Genomic DNA, 24,891 nt, shown 5'->3' with positions numbered 1-24,891 from the left:
ATATTTTTTAAATCATAGCTATAAGAATTCCTTTTCAGACAGTAAGGAAATTGGGATAAAATATGGTAAGAATTTTATCTTTTATGATGTAACTAAATCCAAGAATGGAAATAACGGAAGTCAGAAACAACACATTTATTAAGTATTCAAGATAGATCCATAATGCTCACTTTATGAGAAAATATGAGCTAGGCCAGATTTACAATTAGTATAATCATAACTCCCCAAAATTAAACACCTAACAAAAGAAAGCCAACCAAATTTAAGGGTCTTAGGGTGGCTCCAGTGACAGTATAATACAGGTAAAACACACATGGCTACTACTTGAGTGATAAAGCAAAAACTACATCAACTTAGAAAAACGAGTTTTCTTATCTAAATTGTAACAACTCAGCGTCTCTGTGTACTCATCCAAGCTTTTTCCTGCTAGAAAAAATTCATGGAAAGTGGACTATGAAAAACATGGTTGATAACATTTTACTGATCAGTGCCATTTTATCTTTGTACTTATGGGGATCAACTGAGGTAAAAGAATTAATTAGAAACTAATATATTAAAAGAGAGTCTATAGTTAGCTATAATTTTTTATTTCCCAGTGTTATCTATGTTTTCACACTCCACAGAAAAATAAGACAGAACTCTGACTCCCCATAAATATCACAGCTCAGCAGTTAAAAAAAAAATTCTAAAATTTGTATAAATTTACTCAAATCTTTGGAAAAAAGGCAGAGCATAAATATATATGTGTGTGTCTGTGTGCCTATCTGTATGTTTACAGAGAGATAGAAATAAGACAGAACATAAATAGATTTTCTGGGAGTGATTTGCAAATAAGGAATCACGATTATTGACTCCCCAGTATTCATAATACCTGAATACTGAATCATATGAGTTATAGTCACTATTTGTAGAATTCATAACATTCTAAAAGTGATGCTATTACTCAATACAACTACTACATATTTACATGTATATTCCTAAGTGTAGCAAGCCAGTAAAAGAGAACAGTTAAGCTTGTTAGATGACTGTTGCTTCGCTACATTTTTGGATGTTTTTCAGTCTTCAGATGTTTTAGATTCTTAAAATTTCCAGAAGAACTTTGAATCACTGCCTTATAATATAGGATATTAACTTGGGGAATTTCGAGGGCAAATGGGACTCAGTGTGAGTTGAATAATGTGTCTGGAGCTCACTACTGGCATCCCAGCTCTGTTGCTTGCATGTAGAACATGTGACTGCATGGACAGGTGAGAAACTCTCCCAAAGAGAAGATGATGCTTATTTCTAACGGTCCTATTGCCATTTTTATTAGCCTCTGGCATTTGCCACTCCTGTCTGTGTCTTCCTCTAGAAGTGCCTTTGCTTTTCCTGGGGAGATTCTATCATTTGTTTGTTTTTATTTTCTCTCATAAATTGCAAGCCCCTTCAAGGCGGAGATCAGTCTTTTTCATTTTGTAGGTATCTGTTTTATATGTGAATGTTTCAACAACGTAAATAATAGCATTACGAAGACTTCTCTCTGGAGTAATGGGTGGAATTAGCAAAGTCGGGTAAAACAGAATTGAAATATTTTGAAGGAAAAAAATTTTAAATAACATAAATACTCTCTAAGAACAGACTATACAGTCTTCATAATCACATAGAGACTGTATGTCATTTATGATCTCACCATTTTATGCATCTAGCAGTGAATCTAGAAAGTCTGATTTCCTAGCAAATGTCTACCATGCTCACACGTGGTCAAGGGTGCATATCCCACTCCTGAGCTGAGTGAGTGTGAGAGGATAACATCAGAAGGATTGCCTCCACACCGGTCTCTCTAGTTACAATGTGGTTGCAACAGTCAGTAGAGGTCTTTGGGATGGCTTATAATTTTTCCAGGAGGAAAATCCAAGTAGAGATAAAATCTTAGTGGGAATCATTAATATACCTATTTATAGAAATCCAATAAAGGTGAGCATTAATTGGTACTCAGTCAAGGAAATATTATACACAATTACATATGACAGAATCAAGGAAGGTACCCAATTTTATTTAAGCAAGAATCAATAAGCAAAGGACACATTTTCCAGTGTGACTGAATGAACGCTGTACTCTTAGTATCTCCTAGGTATCCTAGGGACCATATACAGGGACATAAATGCCAAGTTACCCAAATCCAGAACAGGCTCACCTGGGCACAGAGCGATATTACAAGGCTTATGATGAGTCTCGGGTCCTTCACACGGCCTTCCCCCATACTGGGGCGGAGTGCACGCCCGTGTTCTTGTTCTTTGGCCTCGACCACACGTGAATGAACACAAACTCCACGGAGACCACTCCTCCCAGACTCCATGGACTGTAATAAAGCAAAGAAGCTTCAACAACAGAAGCAAAGAGGTGAAGTCAAAGATTATTTTTCTCTATAATTAAGAAAAAAACTCATCAAATAGACAAGTATGAAGATATTTTTAAAATTCAATTGAATTACTCTTATTTGTCACAAAATGGAAGTTAAGTCAGCAATCATTTAAATAATGGAAAATTGCATGTACCTCTTTTTGTATTTGAACAATTATTTATGTTATAAATTTTAAATGTTTTTGTGTTTTTTTGAATGGAAATGCACCTCTCTCCCTCATAGTAAAATAGTCATGAGTTACTTCTATGTAAAAGTAACATCAACTAAATTTCTTAGAGTGATCTTCTGTAGTTAAAATTGCATTTAAATAGATAAGGGTCAATTTAATTCTTCCAACATTTACAAAGTTTCAGGATTAATAAATTTTATGGTGTCAGAGGATGAAAAAAATCTGAAAATTGATGGTACATATTTTAAACAGCTTTTTGACCTCACATTTTAGAAAACATATCTTTGTCATTTAAAAAGTGTGGGTGTTTAAAGTCACTGTCTTTTGAATAAGAGGGAAATTTCAAAAACTCTATCTACTTGCATAAGAGCCTCCTCTCTCCCCAGTTTTAAAACGAGGGGCAAATATGAAGACCTCTTTCTAATAGCCAGAAAAACAGAAGATACCTGTCCTCTTCCAGTAACTGGATAGCACTGGAAATCCTCCTAATTAATAAAAATTCTAGAAAAAACATATGATCTAATTAAGTTATGTCTTATATAACTATCAGTACACCAGTACTTCAAACACTCCATTACGATGAATTCACACTTGATCGGAACACTAATATAATTTGTGTTCCTTCATAATAACCACTGCAAAGAAATGCTGTCATCTTTTGCAGAAAGTCCATTAGGGTTCAAAGTTTAGGTCACTTTCTTGCACTGTCAAATCACAAATCACAAAACATGACAAAGATGTTCATTTTCTCCTCAACATTGGTTGGGGTAAGCAGAAGTGTCAGAGGACACATGCCAGTAAATATAGTACATCTAGAATATTTTGCATGTTATCTGCTGACCAAGTTGTTACTTTAAAAACACAGATATGACATCCTTAATTATGAGGCAGCCTGTTTTCTTCTATTTATACTATTTAGTTGCCCAACTTGTGAAAATATGTTCAAATATTGGAAAAATTAGCCAAATTTAGGTAATATCCAATGAAAAATTCTTTAAGATTCTGTGAAACTTGCTGGAAAGTATATTTCAAAAATACTATACAGAAAAAGTGAGAGAAATTAAGATGTTTGCATTTTTCCCATTTAAGTCTGGGAACACCAAAGACAATTTGTATCCATTGGTATAAGAATAAATAGTAAGTCTGTATTTAAGTCTAAGGAAAAAAATACACATATACCTATATTTACATATAGGTATATATGATCAATTACAGCAAAATAATTTAAAAGTAACATATATGAATGTACTTCGTTATGTAAACTGCACACCTGTAAGCAATTTTTGCATTTATTTCTAGTTACCAAATGTTCTCCACTTAAAAACCACCTTTTCTCCCTGATTTTCTATATAAGATGCTAATAGACTATATAGTATTTTTATTCCTGGTTCTGTTCTGTTCTGGTTCTGTTGTGTTCTACCAAATCGCATTGTTGCGCATGCAGTGAACAATCCCAGAAGAAAAAGCTGCTAAACTGGCAGATTTTTCTCTAAAATCTCAAAGAAATGTTCATTAATCTTGATGATTTAGTTAAATTATGGAGCTAGAATCCTCTGAAAACTAATCTTTTTTTTTTAATTTATTTTTTTTTGAATTTTATTTACTTATTTTTTATACAGCAGGTTCTTACTCACTACTTTTTAACAGTCTTTATTGCTCCATGGTGAAATTTCATGACTTCTCCACATCAATTTTAAAAAGCAAAAATATGTTTTTTCATTTGAAAAAGACATACAATTATTAATAATTTGTTACTTTTGATACTTGATACTATTTAATTAGTAGGAAATTGTAGCATAAGTCTTGTAATTTTATGAATCCTTTTCATAAAGATTTATGATAAAGATTAAATTTTTTTATTTTAATGGAAATTCATTGGATAAATGACTTTATTTTCAGTAAAGTATGAAAATCTATAAATGATCTAGTCCATTTGAAAAATGTACCCAGAAACTAAAATCAAATTGATCCATTTTTATAGTTTTCTTCTTTAGACACTAGCTATAATATCATGTCTCTGATTTATCTAGAGACGAAATGAGGAATACACAATACACAAATTATATTACTACCAGGTTTCTGAAATAAGTGTACAAAGTATCTTGTGATTCAGATTGGGATGTATAAAATAACTCCTTTAAGTGAAAGGTTTTTTCTTAGGGAAATAAATGGATGTGAAAACTGTGACATTAAAAAAAAAAAAAAAATCAAAACCGTTCCTTAGCCTAAATCAGCTTTTTTCTAAAAGACTGGGATATAGAGTAGACTAGTGGTTCTCAACCAGGGGCAATAATGACCTCCTCCTCCCAGGGGACATTTGGCAACATCGGAGACATTTTTGGTTGTCACGGCTCAGGGGAAGAAAGGGGGCTACTGGTATCTAATGAGTAGAGGCCAGGGATGCTGCCAGACATCCCCAAATCCTCAGGCCAGCCCCACAACAAAGATTTATCCATATCGAAATGTCAGTGGTACCAAGGTTGAGAAATCCTGGAAGAGGTCATAAAACTGTACGTCAGAAACCAGGGCAGTAAATACAGAATTTCATGTAGCTCTCTATTTTCCTCAATTTAATTTCTGTTTATCCCGATCATTTTCTGCCCTGAACAATCAGTTTCTGAAGACACTATGATTGTCAGAGCAACAGTTTTGTAAAAGGCTGGATATCTTAGGATTCATATTAGAAATAACACATTATTATGCAATTTAAAAACTCTTTAAATGTGAATAATGTGGCTGAAAAGTTACTAATTTATAATACTATTGATTAGCCTTTAAGAGTACAAATAAATATAAGCTCTAGTTCTATCATCCCACATATTTTGTGAAAAGTGACATTAATATTCAGTTTGTCCTCGTGTCATTTTCATTAATTAAATAGCAAATACCCTTGCTTATTCACAGTGTGACAAGTAGGTTATTTCTGAGATAGTTTTCTTCTTGGGAATAAAGTATTTCAGAAAGATATTTACACTGTTCAGCGTACTATGTTAGGTTTTAAATTCACTTTTTGTCACTGTTTTCATCATATATTGTGTAAAAACATACATATCTACCAGCGTGACAAATAATTGAACAGAATATCGAACACAAAATATTTCATAACAAGCACAATCACCATCTGAAAGGTATCACAATTTCCTGTAGTGGGATACTTATTCTACATTTTTAAAATAATAAAGTTGCTAAATTATTCTTCATGTTTGGAAAATTAAAAAGAAATCAACAAAATGCTTTTTATTGTCTTTAATTCAACATCTGCACTATAACAATGATTAAAAGATACGTATTTCTTATCATCAGTACTATTTAAGCAAATTTAAAAGATAAACCTATACGTATATGAAGGTGAAGAGAAACCCAGTGTTTAGTATGTACTTCTTCAGTAGGCATAATAGTAGAAGGTTTAAGAAACTGAGGAAAAGCTTTATAATCATAGAATATTATTCAGTTTTCTGGACAGGAGATGCAGAGTGAAAGGGAGTACACACTGGTCCCACTCTACATGGTCTCCACGCCCAGTGAGGGGATGGGTCAGCAGCCTCGGGCAGAAGGTTGGAGATTTCCATATGTCAGCCAGGTGAGTGTTCATAAATAGTGTTTGGAAAGTTAGCTCTGAATGGAGAACTGTGGAGAACACTTTAGCACCCACTCAGACTTCCATTTGGGGATCCGTGTGCCATTAGAGTCTACGCCTGTATGTTGACAGGATCTTGACTCTTCAAAAGGATGCTGACAACATAAATGTATATGTCAAGTACAGCTTAACTCTCTGTTGACAATTTTCTTGTTGCCAAGTACAGGGCACTTGATCGTGGAACCCTTAACATAAATACTGTAAATAGGGTCCAGCTTTAAGTTCTAGTCCAGACAATGCACTTGACCCACACCCACCTGAAAATCCACTAGCATTTCCTCATGAGGTCCTTTTACCTATAAAATTTAGACACATTACAATTTCTAAAATGCCCATCTCCTTACTGCTCTTGTTTCCCTTCTCTTGCCTAATGTACTTGAGTATGTTTGCTCTGTGACCCCTATTATTGTCAACTTTTTTCATTGTCTTACCCACCCGTGATCTCCTTAAGCATTTTCCCCCCTCTGTTATCTTTTTGTTTCATTTGATGTTCTTTCTCATCTAGTCTGATTCCCTCTGATTCTCACTGACTTTTCTTATTTTCAGTGGAACCATTGCTCTTTTCCTACTAATTCTGTCTTCCCTCCCTCATACCTTTCTGCCCTGTTTATCTTTTTTTTAAGGTGAAGAATAGTTGATTTACAATGTTTCAGGTATACATCAAAGTGATTCAGTTATGTATATATGTATTTTTTTCTTTTTATTCTGCCCATCTTATCTTTTAATTCTACCTTTGTCTACTGCTTTGTGCCTCCCAAGCCCGTAGCAAAGGGATCTCCCATCTCACTGCAGCATTCCTCCTCCACGACTGCCCGCCACTTCCTTCCCCTTTTATTTTTTCCAGCTTGCCTTTTCTTTTATTGGAACATTTATCATCTAATCCTTTTTAAGTGTACAATTCAGCAGTGTTAAGTATATTCATAGTGTTGGGAAACAGGTCTCCAGAATTTTTTCATTCTGCACATCCAAACTTTGTACCTATTAAACAGCTCCTCCTCCAAATTGTTTTTGAATGGGTTGCCCTCACCCCTTCTTCTGGGAAATTGGGATTGTCCCTGCCCCTCCCCCATGCCACCCACTCTGTACTCTTGCTTTTAGCAACTGCAGAATTAGGCTTCTCTGGAAACGGAACTTGCCAGAAGACTTAAGCACACTTCACCAGATGAAAGGCGGCTGTAGTGCCAGGCCCTTTCTTTGTGCCCACCTCACTCCAGAGGCCTCTGGAAGGGCTGTGAATGCAAGCCATTGTCAACTGCAGTGGTCTGAGTCGGCATCACCCATCCACCAAATGGCTGAGCAGAAACACAGACCTGGAGATTCACAGGATTACGTGCTTCGGACTTCTTGAAAGAAAGCCCAGACTCCTTTTAGTACTTATTTTTACATGAAAGTCAGGGGTCTGAGAAGAAGAAATGCTTATAATATGCATGTATGCACCGACGGACAAAAAAATGTTGATGTAACATGGAAAAATCTGATCCTAAGTGGGTAAGCTATTACGTTATGCTCCATTTAATATGAAAGATCTTTTTTTTTTTTTTTTCCATTAGTGACTTTAAGTTTACAGAGCAGAGGATGGCTCTGATGAGGGTTGTCACTTGAATGAAATAAACTAACAGAAAGTCCTTTGGCCCGGGGCACTATTTTCCCCGATGTGGTCAAATAAGCTGTAGGAAAATAGCTGACTGCCTTAAAGGCTGTATCAACCACTGCCTTAAACACTGGGTACTGATCACACTTCCAGGATGCTGGCAAATTTCACTATTCCTCCAACATTCAATTGGACATTTTCACCCTCTAAAATAAGGAAAGACTTGGAACCTTAAATACCATTAGAAACAGATACAGAATTTCAAGCTTATAGCTGCAGTGGGTAGGGAGTCACGTTTGTAATTTCTTGGCTGCTCTGAAAGCGGAAAGAATCATATACATAATAAAATTTCACAGTTGAATACAAATTACACTTATCCACTCTAATTAAAATGCCTATACCAGGTTCATATGAAAATAACACATCGTTCCAAATGCGTAGCATGACACAATTCAATAACATCCACAGTTGTAGTTGCTGCTAACACTACCTGGACAGAGGGCAGTGTTATTGCAAACCCTTGATTCTCTTAATGGGCCGCTGCAGTGTGTCCCGTAAGGTGATACACAAGTTCTGGTTCGCACCTGCGACCCCTGACCACAAGTAACTGAGCATGTGCTCCACTGGGACCACTCTTCCACGCCAGATTCACCTGTGTGCAAGACAACAAATAAACATGAAATACTGTATTGAATATTCATCTAGTAAGCATTATACCAAACTGACATTATGACATGCAAGAATAATTTCAATGTAAAAACATGACAGTACATCAAAGATACACAAAAACATTTCAGAGAAAAAGAAACTTAAAGAGAGATACTATTACACTGACGCAAGATCCAAGTTAGCTATAACCTTGTTAGCAAGACTCCACCTCACAAATCCACTGGGCCATGGATGCTATGAAGGGACAAGTCAGCATTTTTCAAGAATGATTGTTGGAGCGATTCTCTTCAAGCCAATCTAAAGCTTTGTCCTTTGATGGAAGAGGAAACAAAATGTATTGCTAAACTTACTCTGGCTTTGGTGAGTAGAAATATATTGATGTATCCTTCCCCAGTCGTTTGTTCCATAAGCTCCTTTCTAATGCTGGATGAGGTGGGGCTCTGGGAGTTTGGGCATATCAAATTTTTATTGTGTTGAACACTCACACTTGTTTATAATTTATTCCTTGTGCAATTCCTACTTTTTCATCTTATGACAGCTATTTATTTCGTGATAATTTTTTCAAAAACATTCTACTCACAATTTTCCCCATGATGATCTACAGTAGAGAAGTAAGTTTTACTTGAAGTGAAGGAAAATTCCTCTATGATTTCTATTAATTTAATCTGGAACTAAAATTTACTAAAAAAATAGGGCTTTAAAAGTCACTGAATGTCTGAATTCATTAACTTTCTTGGAGTAGGCATCACCCTGAAACTATGTCTAAGTTCTATTATGATCCAAAGTCATGTCCCAAAGGAGACTTAAAGTCAAGAATTTCTAAGACCATCTCAACAGGCTTCTAATTCTATTCTGGAATGGTGTTCAGGATAGATTTTTAACACTAATTTGAAAACTTGCAGTTGCTTTTCTACAAATACAAAATTGGGCCATTTACCTGCTGGCAGGAACTAGTTAAATTAAATTTAGACTTTGTTGAAAAAGACGACTTTTGCTTCACTTGGTGAAGTGTTTCTGAAAACTCTGCATCACTGATTATATAAATCAAGGAGCAATTTATATTTTACAGATTCTGTTTAGAATTTGATTTGCCTTTAGAAGAGAATTCAACTGATAGAGTATGAGGATCCATTTTCCACCTTTTTTGGAAAGGTTAATACATGACTTAGAAATGACTTGCAGTGCAACTCAAGGCATCTGGTCCTCGGGTTGGGACCCTAGGACAGATGAAGTTTGGACCAGAATGTAACTCAACTTACTGATCACTGAGAAGTTCTTTTTCCAAAAAACAGAGTCAGATGAAATAAAACATGTGTTTGATAAAGTAGTTCAAGTTACATTCTGGTGTAAGCTTCTTATCTCCTCGAGGGCCCATGACAACTAGGTCACAGACAAGCACACTTTGAAAAAAATTTAAGCTTAAAGTTGGGGAAAATCTAATGCAAATTTTTTTCTTGTGATATTTCAACCTGTGTTTGTGATGAGATTAAGTGAAGTAGAAATATTATGGTTGAATGTGATTAATTAAAGGCCAGAAAACCTTGAACATTGTGAATTCTATAATAAGTAAAATGATAAAGGTTATGAATACAATTAGTTCTATTTTTCCACAAGAGCATTGCATTGTTAAGATGGCAGGAAAAGAGGGTTTAATTAAACTGAGCAATGAATCAGGATCAAGAACTATTTTTATGTGCATTTCTGTAAAATTTTTAAAATTTTGGGTTGCTTCTGAATGTATGAAGCTACAATGATGTTGAACAAGCTAGATAATGATGCCTGGGTCATGAGGGATTGATAATTAGTGCTCAGAATTGGCATTATTCACTCCCCCTCAAACTGGTGGTTTATTTTGTTGATCAAAACCACAAGAAATAAATGAATAAGATATATATGGGCTTTCAAATTCTGAATCAAATCTTGCCGTTGAAATACTGGCCCGCCTACCAAAATGACCCCATTATATCTCAATCTATAATTTCAAGTGACATTTCCCTGAAATAGTTATGATTTCCATGCTGCCACAGCCTCATCCCAAAAGGCATGAAGGCTGTTCTAGTCAAGCACATTGGGGCTTTGTAAGAAATACTTTATAGCAAAGATATTCTGTAAAAAATTCACTGACATTAAGACAGTAAAGTATAACACAAAGTATACTATTTTTAATATATATGTTTTGGAGATAGCACAAACTAATTTGGTTCCTTAACTTGTAACTTAAGGCATATTACACATTATGTAGAAGGATTCAGGATCTAAGGTACTATTAAGGCCCTTTATTCTGACACAAAACATGAAAGGAAACTGAAAAAGCACTGCTATTAAAGTCAGAAGATCTGTCGTTGATGGAAAGCTACTGCATATTAGCTCTGTGATCTTGAGAAAGTCACTTTATTTCTCTGAACCTCTCAATAAAATGAGTAATACATCTACCTCACAACCTATTTGTGAGGATTAAATGAGGTGAGGTATGGGAGTGCATTTTAAACTATAAACAAAATACTAATAAAAAATGTTGCTAGTATGTTAAAATCATGAAATTAGAAATACACAATTTTATTTTTCTGTTTTAGATAACATGTGACATACTATTTTCCCCACTGGAGTAAAAGACTACTTTCCTAAACATGTTTATAAGATCATTTGATAACTATGATGTTAAAAAGCATCAGTATGTATAATTAAGAAGTCTTAAGCCATCATGTTGGTATTTAATTTAGAAGTCTATATTAAATATCTATATCTTATCATGGCATTTCACGTCCATAGACTATAAATACAGCTGTGTCCTAGACTATTTGAGCATTGTACTATTATGTCCAAACTAGCCTAACTCAGTTACCAAACTGACCAAAATGGTCAAGTTATTTTGATAAAGTAATGTGACTTTACTAAATATTACTCTTCTAAAAACATTGCCAGTCACATTATTACTTTATAGAAAGTTTGTTTTTAAATATTGGGTTGACTGATCATAATGATTGAAGAGGCTAGGTTACTCATTTTGAGAAGTAATTCTTAAGTTATACGGTCTGATAGCTTTTGCTTTGTTTTTCCGCATGACTAACATAAAAATATATTGTGTTTTATTATTCAGCTTTACCCCTATTGCATGACTCTTTGTTCTCAAATTAATGCTAGCAATTACTCAGCATTATTTACATGCAACACCAATTTCTTGGTTTGAAAGACAAATAGAAAAGTATAAATAAAACAACTTTTGTAGAATTTTATTGTGTTATACTGAGCTGTATTTATTCAGACTACCTTAACATCTGGAGAAAGTATAATCTCAGAAAATATTTAAGGGCAAAAAATTAAAAACCTGTTCTTTTTAGCTTTATAATTGCCTCATGTCAAATTATGTATTTTTAAAACTATGTTAAATAATGCAGTTTTCCAGTCTTTAATCAGTATCATGGAAATGTAAATGTAAAATGTTTTATACCTGTATTTATATTTACCTATACTATATTTGGTTTAAAATGAAATAATAACTATATGTTATTCATTAGTTAAAGCATCCAATCAATATTTTCAGAACTTTAATTCTGAAGTTCATTGACTTTTCTGACTTATTGTTCACAACATGGGGAAATAGCTTTAAAGCTCCTCATGGATCTATTTAATAAGCATTTCATTTATTTTACCAAATCATGTGTCCCTATATATTAGATACGAAACAATGCCTGGAAAATAGTGAGTAAATTAAAATGAAAACTAGTAATTCCTCACTAAGAAAATATAATGTTCCTTGTGATCTGAATTTGCAAAAAGGTTTCTGGCTGAAAACTCTGAATTTTCTTGGTGTGTGTCACAGGCAAATCCAAAAACTGAATTTATATAAAAACTCCAGGCCAAATTGCATAATATTTATGCATAAACTAATTTTGCTACATTATTGGAAATTTAAACTATGGTTCACCATTTCATTATTAAGTGACCCCAATTTTAAGGAGTTTCAGTAAACCAATGTCTGCCACTTCTTTTGCAAAATGTCAGGACACCTCTCATCTTACAGAAATGCCCCATGAAACGGCACAAGAAGGAGGCTGAGTAGTCAGCCCATGCCCTATGTCTTTACTTAGAGTCAATCATCCCCTAATCTCTGGTCAGTAGTTGAGACTTTTTGATCCTTGTAAGGGAGAAAAATACATTTAGAAATTTGAAAATTTGCCTGAACCTGGTCGTGCACTTTTGGACTTCTTCAATCAAATAGTAAAAATATAAATCACCTTTTCTTAAATAAGAAGGTGCACGAAAAGCAATCCAGATAAGCAAGTTTTCTTCATTTCTGGATTTGGCTGCAACATATTTTTTTAAAAAGCTAAAAATATGTCCTTAATGTAGAATTTATTCTAAATGTTCTTCCTTTTCTGAGAGTTCTTTGACCTACCTGCCACTAATGTATTCAAGTCTACTATTCACCCATTAGCAAGGGCACAGTTCATTAAGAATATTTGCATTTTTGAGTTATAGATTCAAATCTAGTGTTCTGAATAAGTATTATCCTAAGATCACATGAACTAAAGGAAATATTCATTCTTCAAGGGAATTTCATCAAAATCAGTCTGAATGTCATGTCAAAAAGCTGGTCATGTACTTGAAACTTCTGTATTAATAGTAAAACACATCATCTAGATTGGAATGTATAAGACTTTATGAAGACATAGATAAAACCGTTAGTTTGCAATTTCCTGTAATAAAACTGACAGATGAAAATGTTTATAACACAGATTACTCATGTTTTCATCTAAGAACGTTCTACATTCAAAGTAAAGAGGGGGAATTATAGCCCATTTATTATGATGAGCCAAAAGAGGAATGCATCTATTTGTTTACATATATATATTTGGAGGAATGTATTTTAAAGTAATCTAATTTATTTAGGATTAAAAATGTTATAAACCAAAAAGTCATTTTTGTTGATAGTTAATTATTTGGAGTGTATTATACCTTACTAAAAAAGACTGTCAACTTTTTATTATTTAGCTTATGTAACAAAACTCTTTTCAAATTAAAGATATTAAATTCTAAAAAAAGTTTCTAACGAATTGCCATACACTTTAACAATCAATTAATATTCATATGATACATGACAACTGAAAAAATATTCAACATATTAAATATTAAATTTCATCATCTAAAGTCCTGCTTAAAATATTAATTCTGAAAAGTCCTAAAATAATCAATTATTGATGAAATAACTTTGCTGAGTTTCTTTAAAAGTTTAATGATACATTTTCAGTAGTTAATTAACATAAGTAAATAATAATATGTAAATCCTAAATGTCCCACACTGAAAGCAAAATAAATCTTACACATTTTTTTGTGCATTTTTCAGTTCACAGCTACTTCATTTATGGACTTTAACTGGTGACAAAAAAAAAAAATGGCTCAAAAAAATATCAGCTCCAAAAACTGACAAATGTGCAGCAAAAGATTATGAAAACATGCAGTGGTTTCATTAAATTAACAACAATAAATAGAAAAATGTAACTAACGTATTACCAGTTTGTGCCATAAATTTAGCAGCATCAGCTTGTTCCTGAGGGACCCTTTTTTCATGAACAGATCGAGGTCGCTGACTTTTAATTGTATGATCTCCCATCATTCCAAATTCTAAAGACAGAATAAAGGTATATGAAAGCTTGTGTGTAGACATTTCTCACAAATTACATCACTGTCTCATGCAATATGTTCCTACACAGACCTAGAAGTTACTGATTAAATCCACGATTCTAAATTTTTTAGGCTGATCTGCTTGGAACATTTCTAAACTCAAGTCAAAAAAAATCTATAAACAAGAACAAGGTTTCAAGAAACGATAACAGTCAGTGAAATGACACATCAGGTTTTAAGTCAGCTGAAGTAACAGAAATAGTGTACTCTTTTCTGATCGTGTTTTGAAGCAATACATGAGAAAAAATACAACCACAGGGCTAACTGTTGTTCTTCAGAGATAGAATCCTGATGCAAACCAGCTGCTGCTTTGCTGAAGAATCATCACCCCGACAAGTTTTTTTAGCCCTTCCTTAAGGAGTGAATAATCCTGTAACCTAGCTTACCTAAGGCAAACATTCACTCGATGGACTATTTTCCCAAAGACGAGGTTGCCCTTAGTGTCCTCCAAAGCTTATAGAAAATGGTGGCTTAGATAACTCATTCTCTCCTGCCTTGTGCCCATATAATTCTACATCCCTTTTCTAACCACTTGGAAGAGAGTGTTTTCTCTTTTAAAAGTTATGTTTAAGAGAGAGAATGACTCCAGGTTTCTGTTATTTAATCCTTTCAACATATACCTCCTAGGAAAGGAAAATAATCTGGACCTAACTCAGAGACAGATGGGGGAGAGAAAAAAATAAGCTGAACAAAAGAATAGATTCCACATAGCATATATTTTTTAATCTATATGCTTAGAACTCTGGAAGCATTCCATGCTTATTTCACTGTTACTGTAAAATAATTTGAATAAAACCAAAGCCTGATGAATGGAGTGGTTAGTTCTGGCTCACAGGACTGTAGCATTGCTGAGGGGCAGGGGTCAGTGGTGCTCAATGTTCTAAGAAAAGTTTGGGGTCTTTAACACCAGGTCTTTCATACATGACACACATGACTGGGTAAAATATGTTCTAATGATAGTGCAAATAGATTGCTAGAACTAATAATGTCAACATTTGGGAATGGATAATTTCACCAGCTTATTGTTTTGGCTTTTCCCATCCATCTTTAAATCATCTTCTGCTAAAATATTACAATGTACCTTGTACGATTAAGCAGTGTATTTTTTATGCACAACTCTGATCTTTTATGCAAGGAGAAAAGACTAGCACACGATTTTGTCCAGCCTGGCAGATTTCCTCATAAATATTAAAGTATGGCTCCTGACAGATTGATTTGTCAGAAATTCTTTCCAGATATTCTATCCAAGAGAACATCCCATGAGAAACCTGAGAAATCTAAATGTGTGTTTGTTTTTGTCAGTTTAGATAAAATCCAAGGCAGGAAGTGGAAATTTTCACTTAATGTCAGTTGGTTTAATCTCGTAAAATCCATCGCTGTTTTCCATTACTGCCAACATCCTTTCATTACGTTATGTGCTGCCTAAACCGTGCTTCCTTCTGTTAACGAGACTAGATATAACGAGTTATATCTAGACTCCTGCACTAGCCAATATTTTGAAATATTATATACAACTGAAATTTCTCTGGATCTGAAAATAGCAAAAGAAATTTAACAGTAATTTTTATTAACAGTATGCTTTACCTTCTGTCCTCTTGAATTTATCATTTACATTGTGTACGTGTGTGTCTATCATTTAGGGCATCTGAGTCAGAGCACATATTCACATAAGTAATCTGGGGGCTCTGATGCTTACAACTAAGGTAGTTTTGGCACCCAGAGAGCAAAGAACACCAAAGAAAGTATCCCATGCCTACAACTTCCTAACTACAAGGTAACTTCATTACCTGTTCTAGTAGAAGGCAATTCTTCAACTCGGTGGCAGCATGATAATAGCCTGCAATTTGTTTTCTAAGGAAAAATAGTTTACAGGGACTGTGATCCTGAAATTTAGGGGTCTGAGGATATAGGTTGGCTCTGAGATCATTTTAAAAGTGTCATATTCAATTTTTAATGAGTTCTGAAATTTAAACACGAGTAAAGTACTATTTATTTTTAAATAGGCATTAGTATTTCAGTCAACTATTTTACATTATTAGCTGGAATGTAATTGAAGCTTCTCAAATACAAATTACAAATTTTATATTACAAATTAAATTTCTATATTCTTCACTCTAGTCACTTCTACTTATTAATAATCAATGTTATATGAGCATTAGTGCTAATGCCTTACCACAGCATTTAAGAAATTCTTCAATCATCTGTGGACTTGATTACATAAGTTTTACATAATCGAAAGTTTAAAATAAATTTTCTGATTATTGCTAGCAATATAATTTATATTAAAAATTACTTAAAACATTAAAACTATTCAATAATATGAGGTCTTGATATAACTAAATTCCCTATAAGACAGAAGACATGCTAACAATTTACTTCTTTTTCTCAGATGGAAAAGCAACACTATGGTGGTATTTTTTTAATGTGCTAGACGGATTGTTTCAGACCTACAACAATCCTAATTTGTAAGTGAAACACGTAAACTCTTATCTAATTAAGTGAGTTTCTTTTGCCAATGTTTATGTGCCAAGTGTTTGAAAAAAAACTTCTTTGTTTAAGGGTTGTTATCAATGGTAAAATTTAACAACAAATGCCATGGCTCCATCCATTTCTCACAATGGAATACTTTCAAAATATTCGTGCTCTCTTTCAAGATGATATCATCTTCTTGATTTCTCATAAATATAAAGGCCAATTGGATCATCTAAACTTAGGGAGAAAAAGCTATCATTTTTGCTATTATTCTCTTATTTAGTGAATATGGGTTGAGGTAAACCTTTAGGGTGTTATGCTTTCTGAATAATATAAGTTCTTCATGGTTGTTGATTTATATTCAAATGATTCTGAGGTGGCAAAGATCATATACTACATCAGTTACACGAGAAAAACAGCATAGCCAAATAAAAAGATGATCTGCTTTGGTGAAAGCAATGAAAAGCAAGTTATGAAATCAAATGAAGTCATGTACAGCATAATACTGTATATGTACATATGGTACATGGCTTATGAAAATACAGGGTTATTTCCTATATCTTTATGTTGATGGTATCGATGAAGTGGTGCATAAATAGCTGCGTTCATATATAAAACTCATATGGCTTTCCATATTTAGGCACATTTTCTCATATATACTCTTTCACTGTGCTTCTCGATAAAAAGCAGTAGTCTCTGGAAGTACAATACAATCAAAGTCACATGAAAAAAAGGTTTTGAAAATCTGTTGCTTTAAGTATAGTTTTATGTCTTTTCTTCCCCCATCCAGGAATATTACAAGTAGATCGTTAAGAAAGAAATACACTTGAAAACTGACTCTTGGTAAGTCAATCTTCAGTCATGAATTTTTTGTCTGGAAATCAAGGGTTATAATAATGTGAAGTCATCAAAAAGTTAAAACACACACATATCCATCTGTTATTTTACCATGTGTTTATTCTTCATGTACGGACATGTAGAACAGCAAATTAGTCGATAACAGCTCTTACTGCAAACTATCTTGCAATATAAATATTAACTTCACATTGTTAGCTAGCTTTCCTTCGCATTTCTACAGAAACTATTCTAGCCCACTGTTGCTTCTCAAGAAACTCTTAGAGATATGCCCTACTTTTAATCTACAGCCAAATTGCACTACTTTTTGTCATGGAAATGGTCAAGCCAACGCAGCCTTTCTCTTATTTTCCTCCACCTGAAACACCTGCTCCTCCAGCCATGCCTGCAATTAAGCCCTCTCCAAGTCCACCTCCAATGGCACCACCTCCATGAACTAACCAACCAATCAGAATCAGCCTCTGTCTGCCCTAACTTCTGTTCTGCTTTGTATCAATAATGGACTCTTACTTATTAGATTGTGCCTTATTGCCCGAACTGGATTGTAAACTTATATGGGAAGGAAGTATGTCTTACAAGTTTTAAAAGCACCTCCTGCTTTGCATATAACTGGGGTTCAATATTTATTCTATAAATAAATTTCATGCTAAGAATTGCTTCTCCAAAAGACCAATTTCTAGATGCCTAGAACCATTTCTTTAACTTGTTTGGTGAACAGTTCAATGGGGAAAAAATAAAATTCTCAGTGAAGTACTTAAAAGTTAATTATGTATGATTATGATGGTCAACATTTCTTTTGTCAACAGAGCTAACTATTGTTGCTATTGTGTCGATAAATATATTCAGATTATTATTTAAATAATTGAAATATTAGTTTATTTAGAACTTAAATCACACTGTCCCAAAACAAAGCTTAATGCCCTAAAACAATGCTTAATTTTTGTCAATAAACATTTATCAATTACTTACTGTTTTAGGTATTAAAATTACAAACATAAGTAAAAAATAGTCTCTGATATTCTCACACCCAAGAAAACCCACTAAAAATGGCCTGATCCTTTCAAATACATAAAATTATTTACCTTAATCAAAGCATTAAGCTGAACTTGTATGTTATTAAATTCGTTCATTTATTTTTACACTTATTGGAAACAGAGTTGGCACAATTATTTTGCATGCAGATTTTTTGTGTGCATAACATGGCCTGGAGATATTTAGGTAGTGAAGAAGAGACCAGATCATCAGTCATTATGATATTCTTCTGTTTTCTGAGATTATTTTTAAAAATTTTTTGCAATATGATTAAACGTAAAAATTGTTTTCTCTCCCTCAACAACTCTTTGTTGAGTGTCTATATAGTCAGGTGCTTTATGAAAACATAGAGCTGATTGGGAAAAAGACTATTATCTTTTGGAGTCTACATCATCGAAGATATTTCTAGAACTGGCATGAACTATTGGAAACAAGGAATTTTAAAATTAGACATCATTAGCTGAAATTCTGAAGAACGCTGTTTAAGAAATACTTTTTACTGTTAATTATACATACACTAATTTCATTTTCCCAAAAAACCAAACAGGAATAGAATAAGTGGATGAAAGACAATTTCCAAAGAATTAATTCAAATTAATGACAATTATATAATAAATATCAGGAAATATTTAAATAAATTTTGAGAAAATCAAAAATTAATATTAAGAAATATTTAAAATAAATTAATACATGTTAAGAAATATTAGAAATCTGAGAAATCCATCATTAAAATGTGAAAGGTTAATTGATATTCCTTCCTTCAAATTATTTCTTGGTTCCATTGCCATAATTAGATACCTGGTTATAGGCATGAAGATGCTATTTATTACAATAATAAAACAGAATCTTGCTTTTCAAAATACTCCCACAGAAATGACTTTATTAGAGAGTTGGCCATGACTCTGTTAAATAAATGGGTGATTTTATGGCACTTCTAAAATGGACAAAACATAGTATAATGAAACGATATACTGCTAGTATGTTTATAGAAAAATTTTAAATGATCAGATGTTTTCAATTAAGTTGTTAAATTATGAAACCCAAAATATTTTATAGAAGCGATTGTAAATATATGTAGTGTCTATAGTCTTAGTCAATGATGATATATTCTAATTCATTTTATTTCCAAATAGAAGCTTTGAAATAATTACATATAATGATAGATTCCTTTTAGATCTTTTCAAACATGTATTCAAAAATTATATTATAAAACATCTTATCTAGAATGATTCCAGGACATTTGGGGTATAAACCCTTAAATCATCATTTTTACACTTACTCGGTCTTACTTCTGGGAAATGTTAGTAAACTGGATGCACTGTTCCATGTAAGAAATCATCAATGTGTGAAATCATGTAGGAATTATTTGTTAATATTTCTTATATATTATCCAATTGCATTTTATGATCTCATCTCTTTTTGAGATAACTTTTGGACTTTTATAAACTATCAGTAATGGTTTGCTTGAAAGATACTTTATTTGTTGGTGATGAGTAAAATAAATGTAGAAGCACATAAATAATAAAAGCAATTCTACTTCCAATAGTAAACTAGTAGGATTCATCTTTTCTTGTTGACCTGTATCAGAATTTAATTTAGCATTTTAGTACATCAGTGGCAAAATAAGATGCTATGTTGTGAGTTCCAGCACCTTTTGTAGGGGACTAAAACCCTCACACTATAAGATGTGAATAATCTTATTGCTAAAGTGGCCCAACAAGATCTTAGGGAATGTGAATTACAAGAAAGTCAACTGGGTTGTCCCTGGATGAAGCAGTTCTATATTTTCCTAACAAGAGCAGGGCTGGCTTGCTTTCCTGCCAAGCTCTCTGACATGCAGAGGGAATCAGGCCCACAGAAAGCTTCTTTTAGGCCTTATTAAGAACCCTGGAAAGTATTTCTATCCGATTAAATGTGAAACTTTTGTACGGGTTTAAGAGGCAATGAGTGAGAAATCATGGTTTGATTTGAATTTTAGATAGATTACTGTAATTGAAGAATGGAGAGAAGAGTCTAGGGAAACAAAATTAGAGGCAACATAAACTATGAAGAGCTACTGCAATTGTCCATATACAACTATTTGTGATTGGGTAGGGGGTCGGGTTTGATCTATGGGTCATCAGCAGCTCCTAAGTCTGGGGGAGCAAATGGATGGAGTACACCCATTAGATAAGAATCAGAAGCCCCAGCTTACTGCAGGTTGAGTACATCTTTGGACCATTGGGTCCAAATTGTTGGAAACTAGAGCAATTGTCAGTGCCCCAAAAGTTTACAGGGGAGTGTTTTATAAGAAAGTTTATACTTGAAAAAAGTGACACTTTTAGTATGGTATTTTTGAGAGATGTTACCTTTGTATATATATTACATTATGCATATTGTATTATATGTATTATATTATGCATTCATTTAGAATGTTTAAGAAAAATGATTCCTCTATGATTTTTTAATTAAGGCTCATATCCATATGGGACTTTTCCACTTGCTGAAGTTCAATCTCATTTCCTATAACAGTACAGCACAGAATAATTTAACTTAAAGCAATATCACTGAACGCATATTTACTGAAAGAAATAATTTAAAAACATACCCCATGAGAATAATTAGTACATTCTACACTCCAAGTGAAAGTTAAAAGATTAGATCAATGGTTGCTTGACCCAAACATCTCAACATATATACACAGTGGGTAAGCCATGAAATGGATTTTTCATGCTTTTTCATAAGGCACTGGTATCTGGATAGTTCTGAAACATATTTACTACACTTAAAGCACCTTCACGTGACTCACATGATCTCAAGGTTGTACCTGGAGGTAAGAAAGAAGTTCCTCTGTCATTTACACTTTTTAACTCATCCATTTTGTTGCCAAAGAATTTCTTTTCTAGAGAATCTATAAATATCAAAAGAAATAGTTCTACTCATGTTTTACCATTTATTGCTATATTTTGGGGTCTTATCACATAATGTTTTAGTTTACAGCAGTAACATTGTATACATGTTTACTGAAAGAAATATCAAAACTGAGTTTTTAATGAAAATGGTTCCACTAAGACATACATATAGTGCTTACAGCAATTTCTAAAAATAACTATAATACCATCTTAACTATCCTCTCAATACTGTAGCTTATTTTTTTTCAGGAACACATGAATACATGTGGATAATAGTTTCAGTATTTTTCTAGTCTATAAATTATCCTTATAATCAATTAACATATATTCAAACTTGTTTCCATCATTTATCATTATCAGTATTGAAGCCCAAGGGGCATTCTAGAGAGAGAACTAAAAATGATTAGCCGTTTCAAAGCAGTGTTTCAAATACCTAGAGACAAGGAAGACCATTAAACTTAGATGTGAGCTACAGCTGAATTGTCAGGGTGGACAAATAAAGTGAAGACCAGCAGATGCAGCTCCTGTTTTGAGCATCACACCTGAAGTTCTCCGAACCTGTTTCCTCCTGTTGCAAAAGGGGATTCTGGGAACAGGGTCTCCGAGGTCTTCTGAAGCTCTAAAATTGCATTATTTTCTCAGGTCAGAAGTTGGCACATGAACATAACATACAGGCCATCTCTCAGCAGACCTGGAGGCCTAGAGGCTCTGACCAAGGTTGACTGGGGTGTGCAGAGACACACAGGCACCCAAGTCTAAGTAAAACACAGAGTTGTAGTTGCTTCTAAACCTTTTCTTAAGTCACTCAGTGTGGAACAGTTCCCTGGATGCATGTCTAAGCACCAAAGCAAGGTTTACTTTGCATGGGAGGTCTCAAGATTGCACAGTACTTATTTAAACACCTTAACCAGCATCCACGCTGGAGAGGGATTTTTTTAGAAGACAATCTGCTTTCAAAGGCATTGAGCATGAATAGAGTCCATTCGTTCAACAAACATTAAATGAGCAATTACTATATTCCAGACAGGATTCTAGGCACTGGTGATATAGCCTTGAACAGAGTAGACAAAAATTTGTTTTTGTGAGAGAAAATTTTATAGTTATTCCTAGTCTGATAGGCAAGGCTTATAAAATCTTTCACAAATATTAAATTTACTAGCCAGCCCTTGGAAAGTGTCATTATAAGCAGTCAAATATATATTTGTCAGATTAATAACTTTTAATTTCATTCTTTCATTCACAAACTGCTTCAGATAAAACTGATTTAACTGCATGTCTCATCCATATCATTCAACAGAAATCGGTTAAGAGGACCACTTAGATGAGAACGGTTGAATCAAAAGCCAGGTCACCATATCCAAAACAATGCTGTGGTCTCATTGGTTTCTCTTCTATTATCTTCAGAGTTTTCTTTCCTTTCAGTTTTAATTGATTTTGTTATACACTGATCTAGTCTCTTTATACCCCTTAAGAAAATGTTTGTTCTTTCTCATTCCATTCACTATTGTCATATTATATCTTTTATATCTTTTTATTTTTGTAAACTACCCAAGAAGACATAAATATGCTTTCATTATACCATGCCTCTCTATTTTCCTGTGGCCAGATATTTACATCTATGTTCCCTTCAGAGGTTTGCCTCCAGAGGAAAGATTCCTAGAAGTGGTTTTGCAGTGTGATGTCATCTCCCATCCCAAATATACTTCACAACAAACAGTGAAGGGAGGGAAAATGTTAGATTTTTTTGGTCTATTTTCTGTCAAAATACAACACCCTTTTCATCCTAATTAGTGCTTTTTCTTGTCCAATTTTGCTTGATATTAATACTATTATTACTGCTTTGTTAACGCCTTTGCTACATTTTTTTCCATATGCCTTCTACTCTTCAGTGTCTTTTTGCTTTAAGCATATATCTTATATAAAACATGTATAGTTGTACTTCAAAAATCCCATCTGATCCTCTTCCTTTTAGTAGGAAATTAAATCCATTGACATTCATTATATTTATTATAAGGTTGGACTTATTTCTTCCATCTTATATTAGGATTTCTCTTTAGCATATTTTCTTGCTGTTTCTTCATTTTTCCCCTATTTAAATTTTTTTGGATCAGTCAGTAGGAATTTTCAGTTACATTTTTTCCTCTAGTTATCCTTCTTCAATTATTCCAAGTGCTGTACACTAATTTTATCACATGTACTTAAGTAAATTTTTAAATCTATAAATATCTGTAGTGAATCAGTATCTGTACTCTTTCCCAAACCAAGACAAGAATTTGAGTGTGCTATCCATGTCTCACTGTCTTGATACTCACATATCATTCATTTCCAAATGACTGTATATTGTGCTGCAATAATTAGACTTAACTATTAGTCTCAGCTATTAGTCTAACTATCAGTATTCATTTCTCTGTTGATCTTTCTTAGATTTGTTTAATTTTGCTCAAGTACATCCTTTAACAGAGAAGGGTCTAAAATTGACTCATCTTGCCTTCACACTTGAATGCTAGTTTGGCTAGACCTAGAAATTTAAGGTCAAGAAGTTTTATCTTAGTTCCCTGACCAGGGATTGAACCTGGGCCCCCAGCAGTGAAAGCACCAAGTCCTAACCGCTGGACCGCCAGGAAATTTCCAAGGTCGAGAAGTTTGTTTTTCATGCTGAACTTTGATGATAACTTGGACCCTGAATGCCGGTATCCAGTGTTGCCTGTGAGATGTCTTCTGGCAAGAGAATCTGCTTTTCTTTCTGGAAGGCTTTTTTGGGATTTTTCCTTTTATCCTTGGAAATTTTACCAATGTATGTCTAGACATCAGTCTTTCTCATTCAGCTTACTTGGTACTCTGTTCCCTTTCCAAACAAGGACCAACCCTTTAGCTGAGCACACTGAGGGTTTTTCTCCAACTTGCTCTTTTCTTGGTTTCCTTCCATATCGGGGTGTGGAGGTTCGCAGTTACTGCAAGCTGCCCTCTTCTTCCATCACAGCCCCTCTGTATCCACTAAGAACTTCCTCTGAGAAAAGTCAACCCCTGATTTCTGACTATTAAAGGGTAAGTGCAAACCATATTACTTTCCATGTCGTTCTCTGAACAGTTCTATTTCCTACTTACATAAGCCTTTCAAAAGCATATCCTCTAATTGCTCACTTTCCCCTCGCCCAATAATGTCAGGCTATCTGACTTCGAGGCTCCTTCCCGGAATGAAACTGCTCTCTGGGAAGTCAGTTGCCTCTTAGAAACTGTCACATTCATCCTGATTCCTTCAGCATTTGACACCCTCCCACGCTCCCCCCGTCCCACAACTTTTCCTAAAACGTTCACCTCCCTTGGTTTTCAAAGCTGACGATGTGATTTTCTTCCTCTTCCTGACTGCCTTCCGTCTCTTCCATTGCTTTAGTGGCTCTTCATCCTCTAAAAGCTAAGTTTTCCCCTCGGGATTCATCTCAATACTCTCTCCCTGAGAAATTCCACCCATTCCTACTGACTCAGGTACCGCTC

General features: G+C 33.9%; 1 protein-coding gene across 1 annotated transcript in view; it reads right to left on the bottom strand.

Moving 5' to 3' along the window:
* Positions 1-24,891, bottom strand: part of ADGRB3 (adhesion G protein-coupled receptor B3) — a 792,587-nt gene that overhangs the window by 478,836 nt on the left and 288,860 nt on the right. The window contains exons 2-4 of the mRNA XM_024133055.1: positions 13,979-14,089; positions 8,289-8,450; positions 2,174-2,338 (exon numbers count right to left, since the gene is read on the bottom strand). Coding sequence (XP_023988823.1) covers positions 2,174-2,338; positions 8,289-8,450; positions 13,979-14,089 — 438 coding nt within the window. The remainder of the gene's footprint in view (positions 1-2,173; positions 2,339-8,288; positions 8,451-13,978; positions 14,090-24,891) is intronic.

The sequence above is a fragment of the Physeter macrocephalus genome, chromosome 10 (genome assembly GCF_002837175.3).
Source record: "Physeter macrocephalus isolate SW-GA chromosome 10, ASM283717v5, whole genome shotgun sequence".
NCBI lineage: Eukaryota > Metazoa > Chordata > Mammalia > Artiodactyla > Physeteridae > Physeter > Physeter macrocephalus.
This window is presented reverse-complemented; position numbering and strand designations above follow the sequence as displayed.